The 17,547-nt window shown below is 50.5% G+C and overlaps 1 protein-coding gene across 3 annotated transcripts; it reads left to right on the top strand.

Moving 5' to 3' along the window:
- Nucleotides 1-2,872: 2,872 nt before the first annotated feature.
- Nucleotides 2,873-16,716, top strand: LOC147105307 (uncharacterized). Of its 3 annotated transcripts, none has more exons than XM_086011548.1 (3): nucleotides 2,873-3,022; nucleotides 9,958-10,041; nucleotides 11,878-16,716. In XM_086011548.1, exons 2-3 carry the CDS (start codon nucleotides 9,971-9,973, stop codon nucleotides 12,287-12,289), a joined length of 483 nt encoding a protein of 160 aa, XP_085867674.1. In that variant the 5' UTR covers nucleotides 2,873-3,022; nucleotides 9,958-9,970; the 3' UTR covers nucleotides 12,290-16,716. The 3 variants fall into 3 exon arrangements, with proteins under 3 accessions (XP_085867674.1, XP_085867673.1, XP_085867672.1); XM_086011547.1 differs by lacking the exon at nucleotides 2,873-3,022 and adding an exon at nucleotides 3,049-3,271; XM_086011546.1 differs by lacking the exon at nucleotides 2,873-3,022 and adding an exon at nucleotides 8,320-8,664.
- The last annotated feature ends 831 nt before the right edge of the window (nucleotides 16,717-17,547 follow it).

Here is a 17,547-nt window from a genome sequence, read left to right as displayed (position 1 = left end):
CGCGGATATAGAGAAGGAGACCCGCAATGATCCGACGCTTTCACGGGTATATGAATTGACGGTGAGGGGATGGCCAACACATGGCGACTCACTGTTGCCAGCATTCTCATCCAGAAGAGAACAGCTGTCAGTATGCCAGGGGACAGTGATGTGTGGATCCAGAATTGTGATTCCACCCAAGTTAAGGGAGAGAGTGCTAAATGAGCTACATGAAGGTCATCTGGGGGGAGTAAAAATGAAAAGCCTTGCTAGGGCTTATGTGTGGGGGCCGGGAATCGATCAACAAATCGAAGACCTAACTAAGAGCTGCTTAGGATGCCAGAAGGTCCAAAATGCACCACCACATGCCCCTCTACACCCATGGAAGTGGCCCTCCTCTCCATGGCAATGGGTGCACATTGATTTTGCTGGTCCATTCATGGACTCAATGTTCTTAATAGCAGTGGATGCTCATTCAAAGTGGCCTGAGGTGATAAAGATGTCTTCAACCACTACAGAGAAAATGATTGCAGTCCTACGGACCATATTTGCCAGAAACTGTTTGCCAGAGCAGATCTGCTCTGATAATGGACCACAGTTTGTGTCCGACGAGTTCCAAAAATTCATGAAAAGGAATGGGGTAAGGCATTACACATCTGCCCCGTATCATCCAGCCACCAATGGATTGGCTGAGAGGTTCGTACAAACCTTTAAGAAGGCGATAAAGGCCATGTGCGATGAGGAAATTCCACTACAGCATAAGATGGACAATTTCTTATTAGCCTACCGAAACGCGACACATGCAGTTACCAACCAGACCCCGGCCATGATGTTCTTTAACCGAAGGTTGAGATCTCGTCTGGACTTGCTCAGACCAAATGTGCGAAGAAATGTTGAGGACAAACAATTCCAGCACATCAACGAGAAGCCGACAAGGAGCTTCAATGTAGGGCAACCAGTCTTGGCCCGTGACTATCGAACAGAGAAGTGGCAACCCGGAACGATATGTACAAGGCAGGGGCCATTAATGTACACAGTGGATGTCGGGGAGAACATTGTGAGACGCCACGTCGATCAGATCTTAGCGTCACAGGAATGCGTCAACCCCATGTCTCGAGTACCTGGGGATGAACCCGACATACCGGTAGCATCTACTTCAGACCCAGTAGCAGTGGAACCCGATGAACTACCCGATGAAAAGGGGTCAGAATCGCCTCTGCACCAAGAACAAGAACCTCTGGAAAGGCGCTATCCCGAAAGGGTCAGGAAGCCGCCCCAAAGACTGAATCTATAAATGGACTTTTGTTATTTAATGTACATGTAAAAATGTAATTGTTATTTGAATATTAAGGGGGTATTATTAATCTAAAAAGGGAGGAATTGTAGTGTATGTGCCTTTAAGTCAGAACTACTTTTTACAGCTCTTGTATACTGTAGTACCGGCAGTGACCACACCGGTATATAAGCTTTGCGCATGCCTCTGTACCCCAGTCTAGAGATTACCCCCCTCCAATAAAGACCTGTTATTTGTTAATGTACAGCATCCGTGTGATTATTTATCCACTGAACCACGGATCTAACAAGTGCGATGCCTGTTTTATCGCAGAATATGGAGATAATATTGTGGATATAAATAAACACAGCAAATACACATTACGATAACCTTCAGTAAAATTAAGCAATGGAACTGGTTCAAACACAGAGCACTGGGGCCAAACCCTCTCAGGTTACTTCTAAAGAGAACTGACTGGGAAGTTAAACTAAACCAGTCCTCAAACTTCACACAATTTGGCTTCACTCAATCAGGGTTCTGAGATGCTATTGTCATTCTATAGATTAAAAAAAAATTCACTCTTGAGATGTGGGCATTGCTGGCAAGGCTGACATTTATTGCCCATCCCTGGTTGTCCTTGAGAAGGTGGTAGTGAAGTTTCTTCTTGAACCCCTGCAGTCCATGAGCTGAAGGTGCTCCCACAGTGCTGTTAGGGAGGGAGGTCCAGGATTTTGACCCAGCAACCATGAATGAATGGCGAATTATGTCCGAGTTGGGATGGTGTGTGACTTGGAGGGGATCTTGGAGGTGATGGTATTCCCATGCGCCTGCTGCCCTTGTCCTTCTAGGTGATGGAGGTCACAGGTTTGGGCGGTGCTTCTGAAGAAGCCTTGGCGAGTTGCTGCAGTGCATCTTGTCAATAGTACACACTGCAGCCACGGTGCGCCGGTGGTGGAGGGAGTGGATGTTTAAGGTGGTGGATGGGGTGCCAATCAAGCGGGCTGCTTTGTCCTGGATGGTGTCGAGCTTCTTGAGTGTTGTTGGAGCTGCACTCATCCAGGCAAGTGGAGAGTATTCCACCACACTCCTTACTTGTGCCTTGTAGATGGTGGAAAGGCTTTGGGGAGTCAGGAAATGATCCATCCAATGTAATAGTGATAAAGCATCTGCTCCCTTGCATTGGTAACAAGCCCCAGAAGAAGAAAAAAAAGCGCCTTCAGACTTGCAATGAGGCTGGGAAGGAGAAAGCAGTTTACAATTTCAAAGGAAAGCAGCATTGATGCAACATTTGGGGAGGGGCAAATGGGGAAGGAGGTGAGAGGGCACTGAATCTTTCCCCCTCTTAGCCCCTACTCCAAATAGTGGAATTGCCCCTGTTGTCTCCTCCAGCCCTTTATATCTGATTGAAATGTCATAAGTTTTACAGGCGATATAAAGTCAGCATTAGGATAGAGGGGGGTTGTCTTGCTTTATACTTTCAGTGGCTATTTTCACTAACATTAGCAGAGGAAAATATACCCGACAAGTTGTTCTAATTAAAAAAATCCAGAGAGTACCATATTTGAATGAGTATGACACCTAGCCTGTCTCTGAAACACTACAGGTGAGTGTAGTCCACATACACACAGAGTGCTGTTCAACTGCAGAAGCAGCACGTGGTCCAGCAGCCTGTGTAACTGTAGATGCTTCTCTATTATGGCGGTGATACTCAGAGTAGAGGATTCATTGCCGAATTGGAAAAGGCCACAAAAATAGGAATGACATTGGAAAGTGAGTATCACAGGCTGAACAAATTACCCACTAGTGTGTGGTTTCACAAGCTTTTTTTTTGGGTGTGACAGAAAATGGCAAATTGAGCCATTCACAACTACTGCGATGTTTTAGTTAAAAAAAATTCCAGTAAAACTGGAAGGGCGCTAGGACCATGGGGAATCCTTCTCTGCAAAGTAGGAGTGGAGCCTGGGCCTTCTCAGCACAGGATCACCTGGCTCTGAGTGTCTGAGACACCGGGCGTTGCAGGTAATGGAAAGGAGAGAAAATCAATGTGAATGAAATGGGGGATGATTGCAAAATGCTGTGTGACTGAGGTGGGCCCAAACTGCTGACTCTGACCTCAGCATGGCCCTGAAATAAATAGAGAGACAGAGGGAGGGAAGGGAAGGGGAGATAGAGAGAGATAGACAGGGAGGGAGGAGAGAGAGACATAGGGAGGGAAGGATTGAGAAATAGAGGGAGGGGAGGAGAGAGAGATAGAGGGAGGGAAGGAGAGAGAGAGAGAGACATAGGGAGGGAAGGAGAGAGAGATAGAGGGAGGGAAGGAGAGAGAGATAGAGGGAGGGAAGGAGAGAGGGAGGGAAGGAGAGAGAGAGATAGAGGGAAGGAGAGAGAGAGAGGGAGGGAAGGAGAGAGGGAGAGATAGAGGGAAGGAGAGAGGGAGAGATAGAGGGAGGGAAGGAGAGAGAGAGAGAGGGAAGGAGAGAGAGAGGGAGGGAAGGAGAGAGGGAGAGATAGAGGGAAGGAGAGAGAGAGATAGAGGGAAGGAGAGAGAGAGATAGAGGGAAGGAGAGAGAGAGATAGAGGGAAGGAGAGAGAGAGATAGAGGGAAGGAGAGAGAGAGAGATAGAGGGAAGGAGAGAGGGAGAGATAGGGAAGGAGAGAGGGAGAGATAGAGGGAAGGAGAGAGGGAGAGATAGAGGGAAGGAGAGAGGGCGAGGTAGAGGGAAGGAGAGAGGGCGAGGTAGAGGGAAGGAGAGAGGGCGAGGTAGAGGGAAGGAGAGAGGGCGAGGTAGAGGGAAGGAGAGAGGGCGAGGTAGAGGGAAGGAGAGAGGGCGAGGTAGAGGGAAGGGGAGAGGTAGAGGGAAGGAGAGAGGGAGAGGTAGAGGGAAGGAGAGAGGGAGAGGTAGAGGGAAGGAGAGAGGGAGAGGTAGAGGGAAGGAGAGAGGGAGAGGTAGAGGGAAGGAGAGAGGGAGAGGTAGAGGGAAGGAGAGAGGGAGAGGTAGAGGGAAGGAGAGAGGGAGAGGTAGAGGGAAGGAGAGAGGTAGAGGGAGGTAGAGGGAAGGAGAGAGGGAGAGGTAGAGGGAAGGAGAGAGGGAGAGGTAGAGGGAAGGAGAGAGGGAGAGGTAGAGGGAAGGAGAGAGGGAGAGGTAGAGGGAAGGAGAGAGAGAGAGGGAAGGAGAGAGGGAGAGCGAGGGAAGGAGAGCGGGAGAGAGCGAGGGAAGGAGAGCGGGAGAGAGCGAGGGAAGGAGAGCGGGAGAGAGAGAGGGAAGGAGAGCGGGAGAGAGAGGGAAGGAGAGCGGGAGAGAGAGGGAAGGAGAGCGGGAGAGAGAGAGGGAAGGAGAGCGGGAGAGAGAGAGGGAAGGAGAGCGGGAGAGAGAGCGGGAGGGAGAGGGAAGGAGAGAGGGAGGGAGAGGGAAGGAGAGCGGGAGGGAGAGGGAAGGAGAGCGGGAGGGAGAGAGGGCGAGGTAGAGGGAAGGAGAGAGGGCGAGGTAGAGGGAAGGAGAGAGGGCGAGGTAGAGGGAAGGAGAGAGGGCGAGGTAGAGGGAAGGAGAGAGGGCGAGGTAGAGGGAAGGAGAGAGGGAGAGGTAGAGGGAAGGAGAGAGGGAGAGGTAGAGGGAAGGAGAGAGGGAGAGGTAGAGGGAAGGAGAGAGGGAGAGGTAGAGGGAAGGAGAGAGGGAGAGGTAGAGGGAAGGAGAGAGGGAGAGGTAGAGGGAAGGAGAGAGGTAGAGGGAGGTAGAGGGAAGGAGAGAGGGAGAGGTAGAGGGAAGGAGAGAGGGAGAGGTAGAGGGAAGGAGAGAGGGAGAGGTAGAGGGAAGGAGAGAGAGCGAGGGAAGGAGAGCGGGAGAGAGCGAGGGAAGGAGAGCGGGAGAGAGAGAGGGAAGGAGAGCGGGAGAGAGAGGGAAGGAGAGCGGGAGAGAGAGGGAAGGAGAGCGGGAGAGAGAGAGGGAAGGAGAGCGGGAGAGAGAGAGGGAAGGAGAGCGGGAGAGAGAGCGGGAGGGAGAGGGAAGGAGAGAGGGAGGGAGAGGGAAGGAGAGCGGGAGGGAGAGGGAAGGAGAGCGGGAGGGAGAGAGGGCGAGGTAGAGGGAAGGAGAGAGGGCGAGGTAGAGGGAAGGAGAGAGGGCGAGGTAGAGGGAAGGAGAGAGGGCGAGGTAGAGGGAAGGAGAGAGGGCGAGGTAGAGGGAAGGAGAGAGGGCGAGGTAGAGGGAAGGAGAGAGGGCGAGGTAGAGGGAAGGAGAGAGGGCGAGGTAGAGGGAAGGAGAGAGGGCGAGGTAGAGGGAAGGAGAGAGGGCGAGGTAGAGGGAAGGAGAGAGGGCGAGGTAGAGGGAAGGAGAGAGGGCGAGGTAGAGGGAAGGAGAGAGGGCGAGGTAGAGGGAAGGAGAGAGGGCGAGGTAGAGGGAAGGAGAGAGGGCGAGGTAGAGGGAAGGAGAGAGGGCGAGGTAGAGGGAAGGAGAGAGGGCGAGGTAGAGGGAAGGAGAGAGGGCGGGGTAGAGGGAAGGAGAGAGGGCGAGGTAGAGGGAAGGAGAGAGGGCGAGGTAGAGGGAAGGAGAGAGGGCGAGGTAGAGGGAAGGAGAGAGGGCGAGGTAGAGGGAAGGAGAGAGGGCGAGGTAGAGGGAAGGAGAGAGGGCGAGGTAGAGGGAAGGAGAGAGGGCGAGGTAGAGGGAAGGAGAGAGGGCGAGGTAGAGGGAAGGAGAGAGGGCGAGGTAGAGGGAAGGAGAGAGGGCGAGGTAGAGGGAAGGAGAGAGGGCGAGGTAGAGGGAAGGAGAGAGGGCGAGGTAGAGGGAAGGAGAGAGGGCGAGGTAGAGGGAAGGAGAGAGGGCGAGGTAGAGGGAAGGAGAGAGGGCGAGGTAGAGGGAAGGAGAGAGGGCGAGGTAGAGGGAAGGAGAGAGGGCGAGGGAAGGAGAGAGGTAGAGGGAAGGAGAGAGGGAGAGGTAGAGGGAAGGAGAGAGGTAGAGGGAAGGGGAGAGGTAGAGGGAAGGGGAGAGGTAGAGGGAAGGAGAGAGGTAGAGGGAAGGAGAGAGGGAGAGGTAGAGGGAAGGAGAGAGGTAGAGGGAAGGAGAGAGGGAGAGGTAGAGGGAGGGAGAGGTAGAGGGAAGGAGAGAGGGAGAGGTAGAGGGAAGGAGAGAGGGAGAGGTAGAGGGAAGGAGAGAGAGAGAGGGAAGGAGAGAGGGAAGGAGAGAGGGAGAGAGAGAGGGAAGGAGAGCGGGAGAGAGCGAGGGAAGGAGAGCGGGAGAGAGCGAGGGAAGGAGAGCGGGAGAGAGAGAGGGAAGGAGAGCGGGAGAGAGAGAGGGAAGGAGAGCGGGAGAGAGAGAGGGAAGGAGAGCGGGAGAGAGAGGGAAGGAGAGCGGGAGAGAGAGAGGGAAGGAGAGCGGGAGAGAGAGAGGGAAGGAGAGCGGGAGAGAGAGCGGGAGGGAGAGGGAAGGAGAGAGGGAGGGAGAGGGAAGGAGAGCGGGAGGGAGAGAGGGAGAGATAGAGGGAAGGAGAGAGGGCGAGGTAGAGGGAAGGAGAGAGGGCGAGGTAGAGGGAAGGAGAGAGGGCGAGGTAGAGGGAAGGAGAGAGGGCGAGGTAGAGGGAAGGAGAGAGGGCGAGGTAGAGGGAAGGAGAGAGGGCGAGGTAGAGGGAAGGAGAGAGGTAGAGGGAAGGGGAGAGGTAGAGGGAAGGGGAGAGGTAGAGGTAGAGGGAAGGAGAGAGGGAGAGGGAGAGGGAAGGAGAGAGGGAGAGGTAGAGGGAGGGAGAGGTAGAGGGAAGGAGAGAGGGAGAGGTAGAGGGAAGGAGCGAGGGAAGGAGAGCGGGAGAGAGCGAGGGAAGGAGAGCGGGAGAGAGCGAGGGAAGGAGAGCGGGAGAGAGCGAGGGAAGGAGAGCGGGAGAGAGAGAGGGAAGGAGAGCGGGAGAGAGAGAGAGGGAAGGAGAGCGGGAGAGAGAGAGGGAAGGAGAGCGGGAGAGAGAGAGGGAAGGAGAGCGGGAGAGAGAGCGGGAGGGAGAGGGAAGGAGAGCGGGAGGGAGAGGGAAGGAGAGCGGGAGGGAGAGGGAAGGAGAGCGGGAGGGAGAGAGGGAAGGAGAGCGGGAGGGAGAGAGGGAAGGAGAGCGGGAGAGAGAGAGGGAAGGAGAGGGAGAGATAGAGGGAAGGAAAGGGAGAGATAGAGGGAAGGGGAGATGAGTGAGAGAGGGAAGGAAAGGGGAGGGAGGGAGAGATAGAGGGAAGGAGGGAGGGAGAGATAGAGGGAAGGAGAGCGGGAGAGAGGGAAGGAGAGCGGGAGAGAGGGAAGGAGAGCGGGAGAGAGGGAAGGAGAGCGGGAGAGGGAAGGAGAGCGGGAGGGAGAGGGAAGGAGAGCGGGAGGGAGAGGGAAGGAGAGCAGGAGGGAGAGGGAAGGAGAGCGGGAGGGAGAGAGGGAAGGAGAGCAGGAGAGAGAGAGGGAAGGAGAGCGGGAGAGAGAGCGGGAGGGAGAGGGAAGGAGAGCGGGAGGGAGAGGGAAGGAGAGCGGGAGGGAGAGGGAAGGAGAGCGGGAGGGAGAGAGGGAAGGAGAGCGGGAGAGAGAGAGGGAAGGAGAGGGAGAGATAGAGGGAAGGAAAGGGAGAGATAGAGGGAAGGGGAGATGAGTGAGAGAGGGAAGGAAAGGGGAGGGAGGGAGAGATAGAGGGAAGGAGGGAGGGAGAGATAGAGGGAAGGAGAGCGGGAGAGAGGGAAGGAGAGCGGGAGAGAGGGAAGGAGAGCGGGAGAGAGGGAAGGAGAGCGGGAGAGGGAAGGAGAGCGGGAGGGAGAGGGAAGGAGAGCGGGAGGGAGAGGGAAGGAGAGCAGGAGGGAGAGGGAAGGAGAGCGGGAGGGAGAGAGGGAAGGAGAGCAGGAGAGAGAGAGGGAAGGAGAGCAGGAGAGAGAGAGGGAAGGAGAGCGGGAGAGAGAGAGAGGGAAGGAGAGGGAAGGAAAGGGAGAGATAGAGGGAAGGGGAGGGAGGGAGAGATAGAGGGAAGGAAAGGGGAGGGAGGGAGGGAGAGAGAGAGGGAGGGAGAGGGAAGGGGAGGGAAGGAGAGGGAGGGAAGCGGAACAAAGGACTAAGTGATTTATTTCACTCATAAAACTCTTTGGGGAATTACTTGCAGGGATCTGTTTGTTTATTAGAACCAACTGCAGGGAGAGACTGTACAGCACAAAGAGCCAACTCTAAAAATGAGTCGAAATGTCTTTCTCTTGATCCGGGGAATATGGTTGTTCCAAAAAGAAAAAAAAACACATCTTCTAGACATGGACTAGAAACACTGAAAATATTGCTTCAGCAAACAAAAAATATGGCCCAGCAGCAATCGAAACTTTCACTGTGAAACCCTGAATCTCGAGGTGGGGGAGCGAGGGAGTCAGAGTTCTGTTAGCCTGGAGTTTTGGCAGCTGTAAGACACGAGTCTAGACTTGTTTAGATGGGAATAAGGTGAGCAGCTGATGACTTGTGAAATAGAAGTTTAATTATTGTGTATGAAAGCATAGAAAATGCATTCTACTCTTTTATATGAATTGTTGAATTCCTGCTCCATTTTTCTCCCTCCCTTCTGTCTGGGCAAACTTGCTGGAGTACAGCCTGCAGCCATCTTCATGGCTATTCTTCATGTTAAAGCTTAGAGAGTGAACACTGGCAGGCTTTTCGACCATGGTGGGATCACAGCCAGCCCAATCCTGATGTCCGCGCACGGCGACTCTCCAGCAGAAGTCACTGGATAACAGTCTGGAGCAGGAGCCCTGGCTGACCTTTGTTTTTCCTTCCTAGGTTAAGGTGCAGAGGTTGCTCGCTGAGATCAGCTACCTCAGCACAGACTAAAAATCAAACCTAGGCCATCCCTGGCAATGTATTTACCCACTAAACCATTCATGGAGCTTGTAAAGGTGTGAATGTTGACAGTGCCAATCTAAGATGGCGTGATGGCACCGACTCTCTCCGTACTAATGTACTGGTGATAGTGCCAATCTAAGATGGCGTGATGGCACCGACTCTCCGTACTAATGTACTGGTGATAGTGCCAATCTAAGATGGCGTGATGGCACCAACTCTCTCCGTACTAATGTACTGGTGATAGTGCCAATCTAAGATGGTGTGTTGGCACCAAATCTCCCCATACTGATGCACTGTTGGCGTTGCCAATCTATGATGGTGTGAATTTCACAGTACTGATGGACTGTGCCACATGCTGGTAGGATGTGGGGTTCTGACTCCCATCTAGGGGCGGTACCGAGCACCGCCTGTGTACAGATGAGGCACGGTAGAGTTTGAAAAGACAGAAACTGAAAGTTCTGGGAACATATAAAAATGGTGATGGGTAAAAGACCATATCGTCATGGTGCAACTGGGCACCGTGACCCTCATAATCACCCTCACCCACTAGCTGCTACCCTCACCCACTAGCTGCTACACTATCTCCTGGGAGAGGCAAAGAAACAGGGAAAAAATACTTTCTCTGTCGTTCCTCCTAAGCTGCGAATGCATGATGCTATGCACTCTTCTGCATCCTCTGTGTTGAAATCAAGACTCACTCATTCATGCCCAGGAGCCCAAAAGTACAGCACTCCTCACCTGCCTCAGTTATCCCTGCCTCCTACAATCTGTAAGATTTTAAAGCTTGGTGTTTCCTAAAGAGGGCTTGTTGGTTTTTATCTTCTTTCCAACCTTGGTGTTGCTGCATTCTTGTGTAGAACTGGAACTGAGTGAAATGTGTCTGCTTGTTTTATTCAGAGTTTGGAATTTCATGATGCCTGCCAGACACCTGACACTGACCTTGAGCAATCGATCAGAAGTATTTGATCTGAAGTATTGCGAGTAAGTACAGTAATACAGCAAATTGCAGAAAGAACTTGCATTTACATAGCACCTTTTACATCCTCAGGACGTCCCAAAGAGCTTTACAGCCAGTGAAGTACTTTTTGAAGTGTAGTCACTGTTACAACGTAGAGAAACGCGGCAACCAGTTTGTGGGCAGCAAGGTCCCACAAACAGAAATGAGATAATGGCCAGAGAATCTGTTTTTCAATTGTGTTCATTTAAGGATAAATGTTGCTTTTCTTCAAATAGTGCTGTGGCATCTTTTATGTCCACTTGAGAGGGCAAATTATTTTTGACAGTTAACAAAACGTGCAAGTTCTAAAAGACACTCCGTGCTCAAAAGGGTTAATCTGCGCCGTTTCATGTCAGTGATGTGTGCCAGTGGCAAAACACTTTGGTTTAACAACAGAAAATGCTGGAAAAACTCAGCAGGCCAGGCAACATCCGTGGAGAGAAAATAGAGTCGACGTTTCGGGTCAAACCCTTTATCAACACTAAAGAGGCACAGGGAATTAAACAGATTAAGAGGCTGGGCTGGGCGAGAACAAAAGAGAAGAGACATTAAGAGGTATTCAAAACAAGACGAGATGGTGATAGGACTGGTGGAGACAAAAGACGGCTCTAGATTAGGTGTGAAATGTGCTGGCAGAATGGGAGACAGCTGCCATGTGGGAGAGAGAGGAAAAAGAAGGAAAGGGGGGGGGGGGGGAGGGAAAAACCAAAACAAAGGTGTGGATAAAACATATAAGTAAAAATGTAATAGGGGCCGAGGTTATGATCTGAGGTTATTGCCTGGCCTGCTGAGTTTTGCCAGCATTTTCTGTTGTTATTTCGGATTTCCAGCATCTGCAGTATTTTGCTAACTTACTTTGGTTTAACGGCTGATCTGAAAGATGGAACCTCTGACAGTGCGGCACTCCCTCAGTACTGCCCTGGAGTGTCAGCCCAGATTATGGGCTCAAGTCTCTGGAGTGGGTTTGAACCCATCACCTCTGACTCAGAGACAACAATGTTACCATTGAGCCAAGGCCACTGGTGAGATAGTGAACTGGGGAAAGCATCTCACCCATGCCTGATCCTGATCCTGTCTTTACCCAACTACCACTGGATAGCTGATTTGCCCCCTATCACCATCCCAAACGTACTGAGGCCAATGTAGCATCACAATTGTGATAAGCTAACTCAGCAGAGACCAGGGATTGAACCTGGTGCCTTCATGGTTAGATGGCTCAGTAACATACAGGGCGGTGTATTTAAGAAGAGAAAGACTTGCATTTATATAGTGCCTTTCACGACCACCGGACATCTCAAAGCGCTTTACAGCCAATGAAGTACTTTTGAAGTGGCGTCACTGTTGTAATGTGGGAAAACGCGGCAGCCAATTTGCGCACAGCAAGGTCCCACAAACAGCAATGTGATAATGACCAGATAATCTGTTTTTGTTATGTTGGTTGAGGGATAAATATTGGCCAGGACACCGGGGATAACTTCCCTGCTCTTCTTCGAAATAGTGCCGTGGGATCTTTTATGTCCACCTGAGAGAGCAGACGGGGCCTCGGTTTAATGTCTCATCTGAAAGACGGCACCTCTGACAATGCAGCACTCCCTCAGCACTGCACTGGAGTGTCAGCCGAGCATTTATGTGCTCAAGTCCCTGGAGTGGGACTTGAACCCACAACCTTCTAACTCAGAGGCGAGTGTGCTGCCAACTGAGCCACAGCTGACATTTATCCTCGGAGCCACGGGATGGGTGTCCTGACAACTTTTATTAAACTATTTTAGGGCCAGTAACAATGTGCCAATTCTTGAGAAGTATTTTAATTTTTTTTGCAGTTTATATATGAAGGAGGGTGCACCCGAAAATCCATTAATAAAACCACAGGACTTGCCTCATGGAAAAGATGCAACGCTGGAGTTCTCCAATTCCCCAAACCCCAACCTCGGCATCACTGGGATCTTGACTTACCGCTACGGGGAAACGGACACTGGCTTTGCCATTTCTTTCCTAGTTCCCGTCTATCATCGGGACATTCCGGAAATCTCCGTCTTCTGTTTGCGATTCCTGCCCACCCTCCAGAAGCCAGATTTTAATCCGGATTCTTTCAAGCATCCGGATGCCGACCTTTACTCGGATATGATCAGACATCCGACCAATTCTGCCGGTGGGAACGGTCTCCGTGTTACTGGCGGTTCAATGACCCCCATTCCCGACTGCAGACTTACAGTAACCATCACCGATGCCTAATCGCCAGAACCCCCCCCCCTCCATATAAAGTTCCACTGCCCTGTGGTCCAATGTCAAATAGCTGGACCTACTTTTAAATGTAAAGCCTTACAGTTACTGCAGCTATACATGGGTAGGCTGCTACTTGCTGCCAAGTCCACCCCCAGGTAGGACAGAGGTGGGGCGGGAGGGGGATCAAGCCTTGAGTTTGAGGTTTGTTGTGCTGCTGATGGGAATGATTGAAAACATTAATTAATTTGCGTTACCAGACACAGATTAACTGGGTGAAAGTGGATTTCTATATATTTTTTTTTTATTAACAGACTTTTGGTGTCCAGTTTACATTTAAACAGCGGCCCAAAAAGCAGCCTGTTGGAGACAGGTCGCCTATACAGGGAGGAGCTATAAGCGCGACCTGTGTCTTCCTTGCAGTGCTTTATTGATTGGCTTCTGTTTAGTGTGAGATTTTACTACAGGCATCAACTTCAGGTACACGTGGTTTACACACTTTCGCCACTAGCTCCTGGGTCATTCCCTCCCACTCCCGCTCCAAATTCCTGTCAACCGTGGATTCGTAATCCTGGAGTCAAGAGTTCGCGGTATAAGCAGAATTGGAGTAAAATGCTGACATGCTCCTCTGCTAGGATGGGTTTGGGAAATATAACTTTAATATATTCATAAATGGTATTAGAAATGTTATTTGTGAATATTTAAGGCTTGCTTTACCCAATGTCTTTTGGGGGGAAATGACTGATCAAGTTAGTGTTGACAAATCACATTCACCAAAACTGGTAAATATTTATGCTCGGTTTACAACGATTGATTTCTTTCAGAAGAAGAGTTAGCAAACAGTAATGTTCTTTAATTGATTTAAGTCACGGGGACGCGAATTTACTTTGAGAGAAGATGTGACATTTGACCAGTGGAAAATGAACGTCACCCTCTTGAGTCGTCTTCCTTTATTTCCTTCCTTGGCATGAGCCTGTGCACTTCACAACTCGAGGAGTCCCTTGTGCCTTCATTGAAGCGAATTAATTAGAGGTTTGATTCCCCCACTCTCTGGTGACAAACATTGGAAAGCTTTAGAGATGTGGCTGCAGCTAAAACTAGAACCCATTTCCAAAGCGGGAGTGGACAGAACCTGATGTACTCTTTGAAAATTCTGGGAACTGTAATCTTCCTATCCAAGATGGCTGTGACACAATGAGGAATGATCACCCACGTCCTCAGTGAGCTGTTGAAAATATTGTACAAGATAGAATTTGAATTAACATTCCAGTGGGGGATGTGTGGACTGGGATTGCCAAGTCCGGTACTGGACAAGGCCACGGGTGAGGAGGTAGTGAGAGGTCTTGTGTTCCGAGGTTTGGTTTGGTTTGCTGTTGATGAAAATTAATTGCACACTTTTAATAACATCCATAATGAATACATGAGAGACATGAGAGAAAATTATTTCTTATTTAAAAAAAATAATAACTTTTGTGCCTGGTTCACATTGGAGATATTTCTGGACAACCTACTCCAAAACTGGACTGTCTAGGAGATGGTAACCCTGGTGTGAACTGTGACTATCTAGGAGATGGTAACCCTGGTGTGGACTGTGACTGTCCAGGAGATGGTAACCCTGGTGTGGACTGTGACTGTCTAGGAGATGGTAACTTGGTGGGGACTGTGACTGTCTAGATGGTAACCCTGTTGTGGACTGTGACTGTCTAGGAGATGGTAACCCTGGTGTGGACTGTGACTGTCTAGGAGATGGTAACCCTGGTGTGGACTGTGACTGTCTAGGAGATGGTAACCTGGTGTGTACTGTGAATGTCTAGGGGATGGTAACCCTGGTGTGGACTGTGACGGTCTAGGAGATGGTAACCCTGGTGTGGACTGTTGACGGTCTAGGAGATGGTAACCCTGGTGTGGACTGTGACTGTCTAGGAGATTGTAACCCTGGTGTGGACTGTGACTGTCTAGGAGATGGTAACCTTGGTGTGGACTGACTGTCTAGGAGATGGTAACCCTGGTGTGGACTGTGACTCTAGGGGATGGTAACCCTGGTGTGTACTGTGACTCTAGGAGATGGTAACCCTGGTGTGTACTGTGACTCTAGGGGATGGTAACCTGGTGTGGACTGTGACTGTCTAGGAGATGGTAACCCTGGTGTGGACTGTTGACGGTCTAGGAGATGGTAACCCTGGTGTGGACTGTGACTGTCTAGGAGATGGTAACCCTGGTGTGGACTGTGACTGTCTAGGAGATGGTAACCCTGGTGTGGACTGTGACTGTCCAGGAGATGGTAACCCTGGTGTGGACTGTGACTGCCTAGGAGATGGTAACTTGGTGGGGACTGTGACTGTCTAGATGGTAACCCTGTTGTGGACTGTGACTGTCTAGGAGATGGTAACCCTGGTGTGGACTGTGACTGTCTAGGAGATGGTAACCTGATGTGGACTGTGACTCTAGGAGATGGTAACCCTGGTGTGGACTGTGACTGTCTAGGAGATGGTAACCCTGATGTGGACTGTGACTGTCTAGGAGATGGTAACCCTGGTGTGTACTGTGAATGTCTAGGAGATGGTAACCCTGGTGTGTACTGTGAATGTCTAGGGGATGGTAACCTGGTGTGGACTGTGACTGTCTAGGGGATGGTAACCTGGTGTGGACTGTGACTGTCTAGGAGATGGTAACCTGGTGTGTACTGTGAATGTCTAGGGGATGGTAACCTGGTGTGGACTGTGACTGTCTAGGGGATGGTAACCTGGTGTGGACTGTGACTGTCTAGGGGATGGTAACCTGGTGTGGACTGTGACTGTCTAGGGGATGGTAACCTGGTGTGGACTGTGACTGTCTAGGGGCTGGTAACCTGGTGTGGACTGTGAATGTCTAGGAGATGGTAACCCTGGTGTGGACTGTGACTGTCTAGGAGATGGTAACCCTGGTGTGGACTGTGACTGTCTAGGAGATGGTAACCCTGGTGTGGACTGTGACTGTCTAGGAGATGGTAACCCTGGTGTGGACTGTGACTGTCCAGGAGATGGTAACCCTGGTGTGGACTGTGACTGTCTAGGAGATGGTAACCTGGTGTGTACTGTGAATGTCTAGGGGATGGTAACCTGGTGTGGACTGTGACTGTCTAGGGGATGGTAACCTGGTGTGGACTGTGACTGTCTAGGAGATGGTAACCTGGTGTGGACTGTGACTGTCTAGGGGATGGTAACCTGGTGTGGACTGTGACTGTCTAGGAGATGGTAACCTGGTGTGTACTGTGAATGTCTAGGGGATGGTAACCTGGTGTGGACTGTGACTGTCTAGGGGATGGTAACCTGGTGTGGACTGTGACTGTCTAGGGGATGGTAACCTGGTGTGGACTGTGACTGTCTAGGGGATGGTAACCTGGTGTGGACTGTGACTGTCTAGGGGATGGTAACCTGGTGTGGACTGTGACTGTCTAGGGGATGGTAACCCTGGTGTGGACTGTGACTGTCTAGGGGATGGTAACCTGGTGTGGACTGTGACTGTCTAGGGGATGGTAACCCTGGTGTGGACTGCAATTTATTTTTCTAATTGACAAAATGGATTCTATTGAACAGAGGAATGTTGTTGTGATTGGTCTTGGCGCCTTTGCACTAAATTATTTAAAATTCCATAACCCTTCTGCTGTGCTGCCTTTTTTTATATTTCTAATCAAATTAATATGAAATTTGTCTGAAATTACAGCTGCTTGGGAGTGAGTCATAAACTGTCATTTATTCCAGTGATTAAAGCGTCATAGGATCCGAGAGTGAAGTCTGAGTGGTTTACGAATATCATCTCAACATTGACCGTGTTAGACAGTGCTTTAGTGGCACGTGAAGCTTTCATGGCTGCATTAGCTTGAACGGAGAGAAAAAACCCCCAACAGCACATTTCCAATCTTTAGCTGGGTCAGGGGAGCTATACAACACTCGGGTGAAGTAATGGTGGGTACAGATCTGATATTACCACTTCTGACCATCGTGGGAGCAATGAAAGGTGAAGTGGATGGTACAGTGCTAAAGAGTTGGTTTTAGTGTGTTGTATTTTTCCCCCTGTAGTATGTTGGTATCAATGCGCTAAACAGACTGCCTGACATTAAGCGGCAGACTTACACTGAAGTTTTGTCAGGTACAAGAGGGCTACCAGCACCTGCAAAAGTCAGAGCCCAGCAAGAGCTTGTGCCTTCAGGAGAGAAGAGGAGTGGAGATTACATATGGGAGTGAATGAAATCATAGGTTGGAACTCTGTACTTGGAATCAGTGTGGGCTTATGTAGATTTCACACTGTGAAACATTAACTCCCGTTTTGATTCTGAACGTAAAGTGGAAATGGACTCGAGATCAGATGTTGGGAAATACAAAACTCAGGTTTTTTGATTTGTGATTGTGAACTGATTTGTGACAAAGGAGTGTTGAATAAAGAAAAGCTTTATGATTTTTTCCCTGCCTAATATACATGGAAACAATGAGAATGATGTCTTGGAACATGCAGTGCAACCTTAAAACCAATCACAAATTCTAAATAAATACATTGTTTGCTTTGGGCCTATTCCCAAATTTAATCAACATGAATGCAGACGTTCGGGGTTGTAGTCCCGCCTCCATCGAGATGCGGCCAATCCACGCGATTTTAACTTGAGTGACCTTGTTGAGCCCGCCTAGCGAGCTCAGCAGGCCAATTAAGGGCCACCCGGCAACAGGTGATGTCACAGACTGAAATTTCATCTGTCAAGACCTTTTGACAGATGAAATATCAGCATTCGACAGCTGTTTGAAGCTGTCCCAATGCTGACAATCTGTACTCCAAGTCAATTCCTTCCTCTCAGGATGATTTAGAGATCTCTGCGGAACAGAAAGCTGAATGCTGCAATTTTTGACAGCTCGCGGCCATTCTGCTTTCTGTGCCGGTGAGATGAGGGACTCCCGAGACCTGAAGGAAGGAAGGTTGTAAAGGTAAGTAAAACTTCTTTAAACACTTTACACACACCAAACACTTACCTCTGCAGTAATGCACCCATCACTCACCTGAACACCGGACATTTCGACCCCTCCAAGCCCTTCATCCCGACGGCCCGCCTCGTTAACTTGACGTGGTTTGGAGCCGTCGGGAATCCCACATTTCACCAATGAAAATAGGGATTAGGCTAAAAACTACCTGTTAACTACCTGTTAACAGGCAGTTAATTGGCACTAATCCCCTTCCCGCATCGGGGAGGCGGGTCCCAGTGCGGGGCGGGTACCCGCCTCCTTTGAAACTGGCGTGGAGGCGGG

The sequence above is a fragment of the Somniosus microcephalus genome, chromosome 18 (assembly GCF_052327205.1).
Source record: "Somniosus microcephalus isolate GS21.2 chromosome 18, FLI_Smic_1.0, whole genome shotgun sequence".
Lineage (NCBI taxonomy): Eukaryota > Metazoa > Chordata > Chondrichthyes > Squaliformes > Somniosidae > Somniosus > Somniosus microcephalus.
Note: the sequence above shows the minus strand (reverse complement) of the source record. Positions and strands in the feature narration are given on the sequence as shown.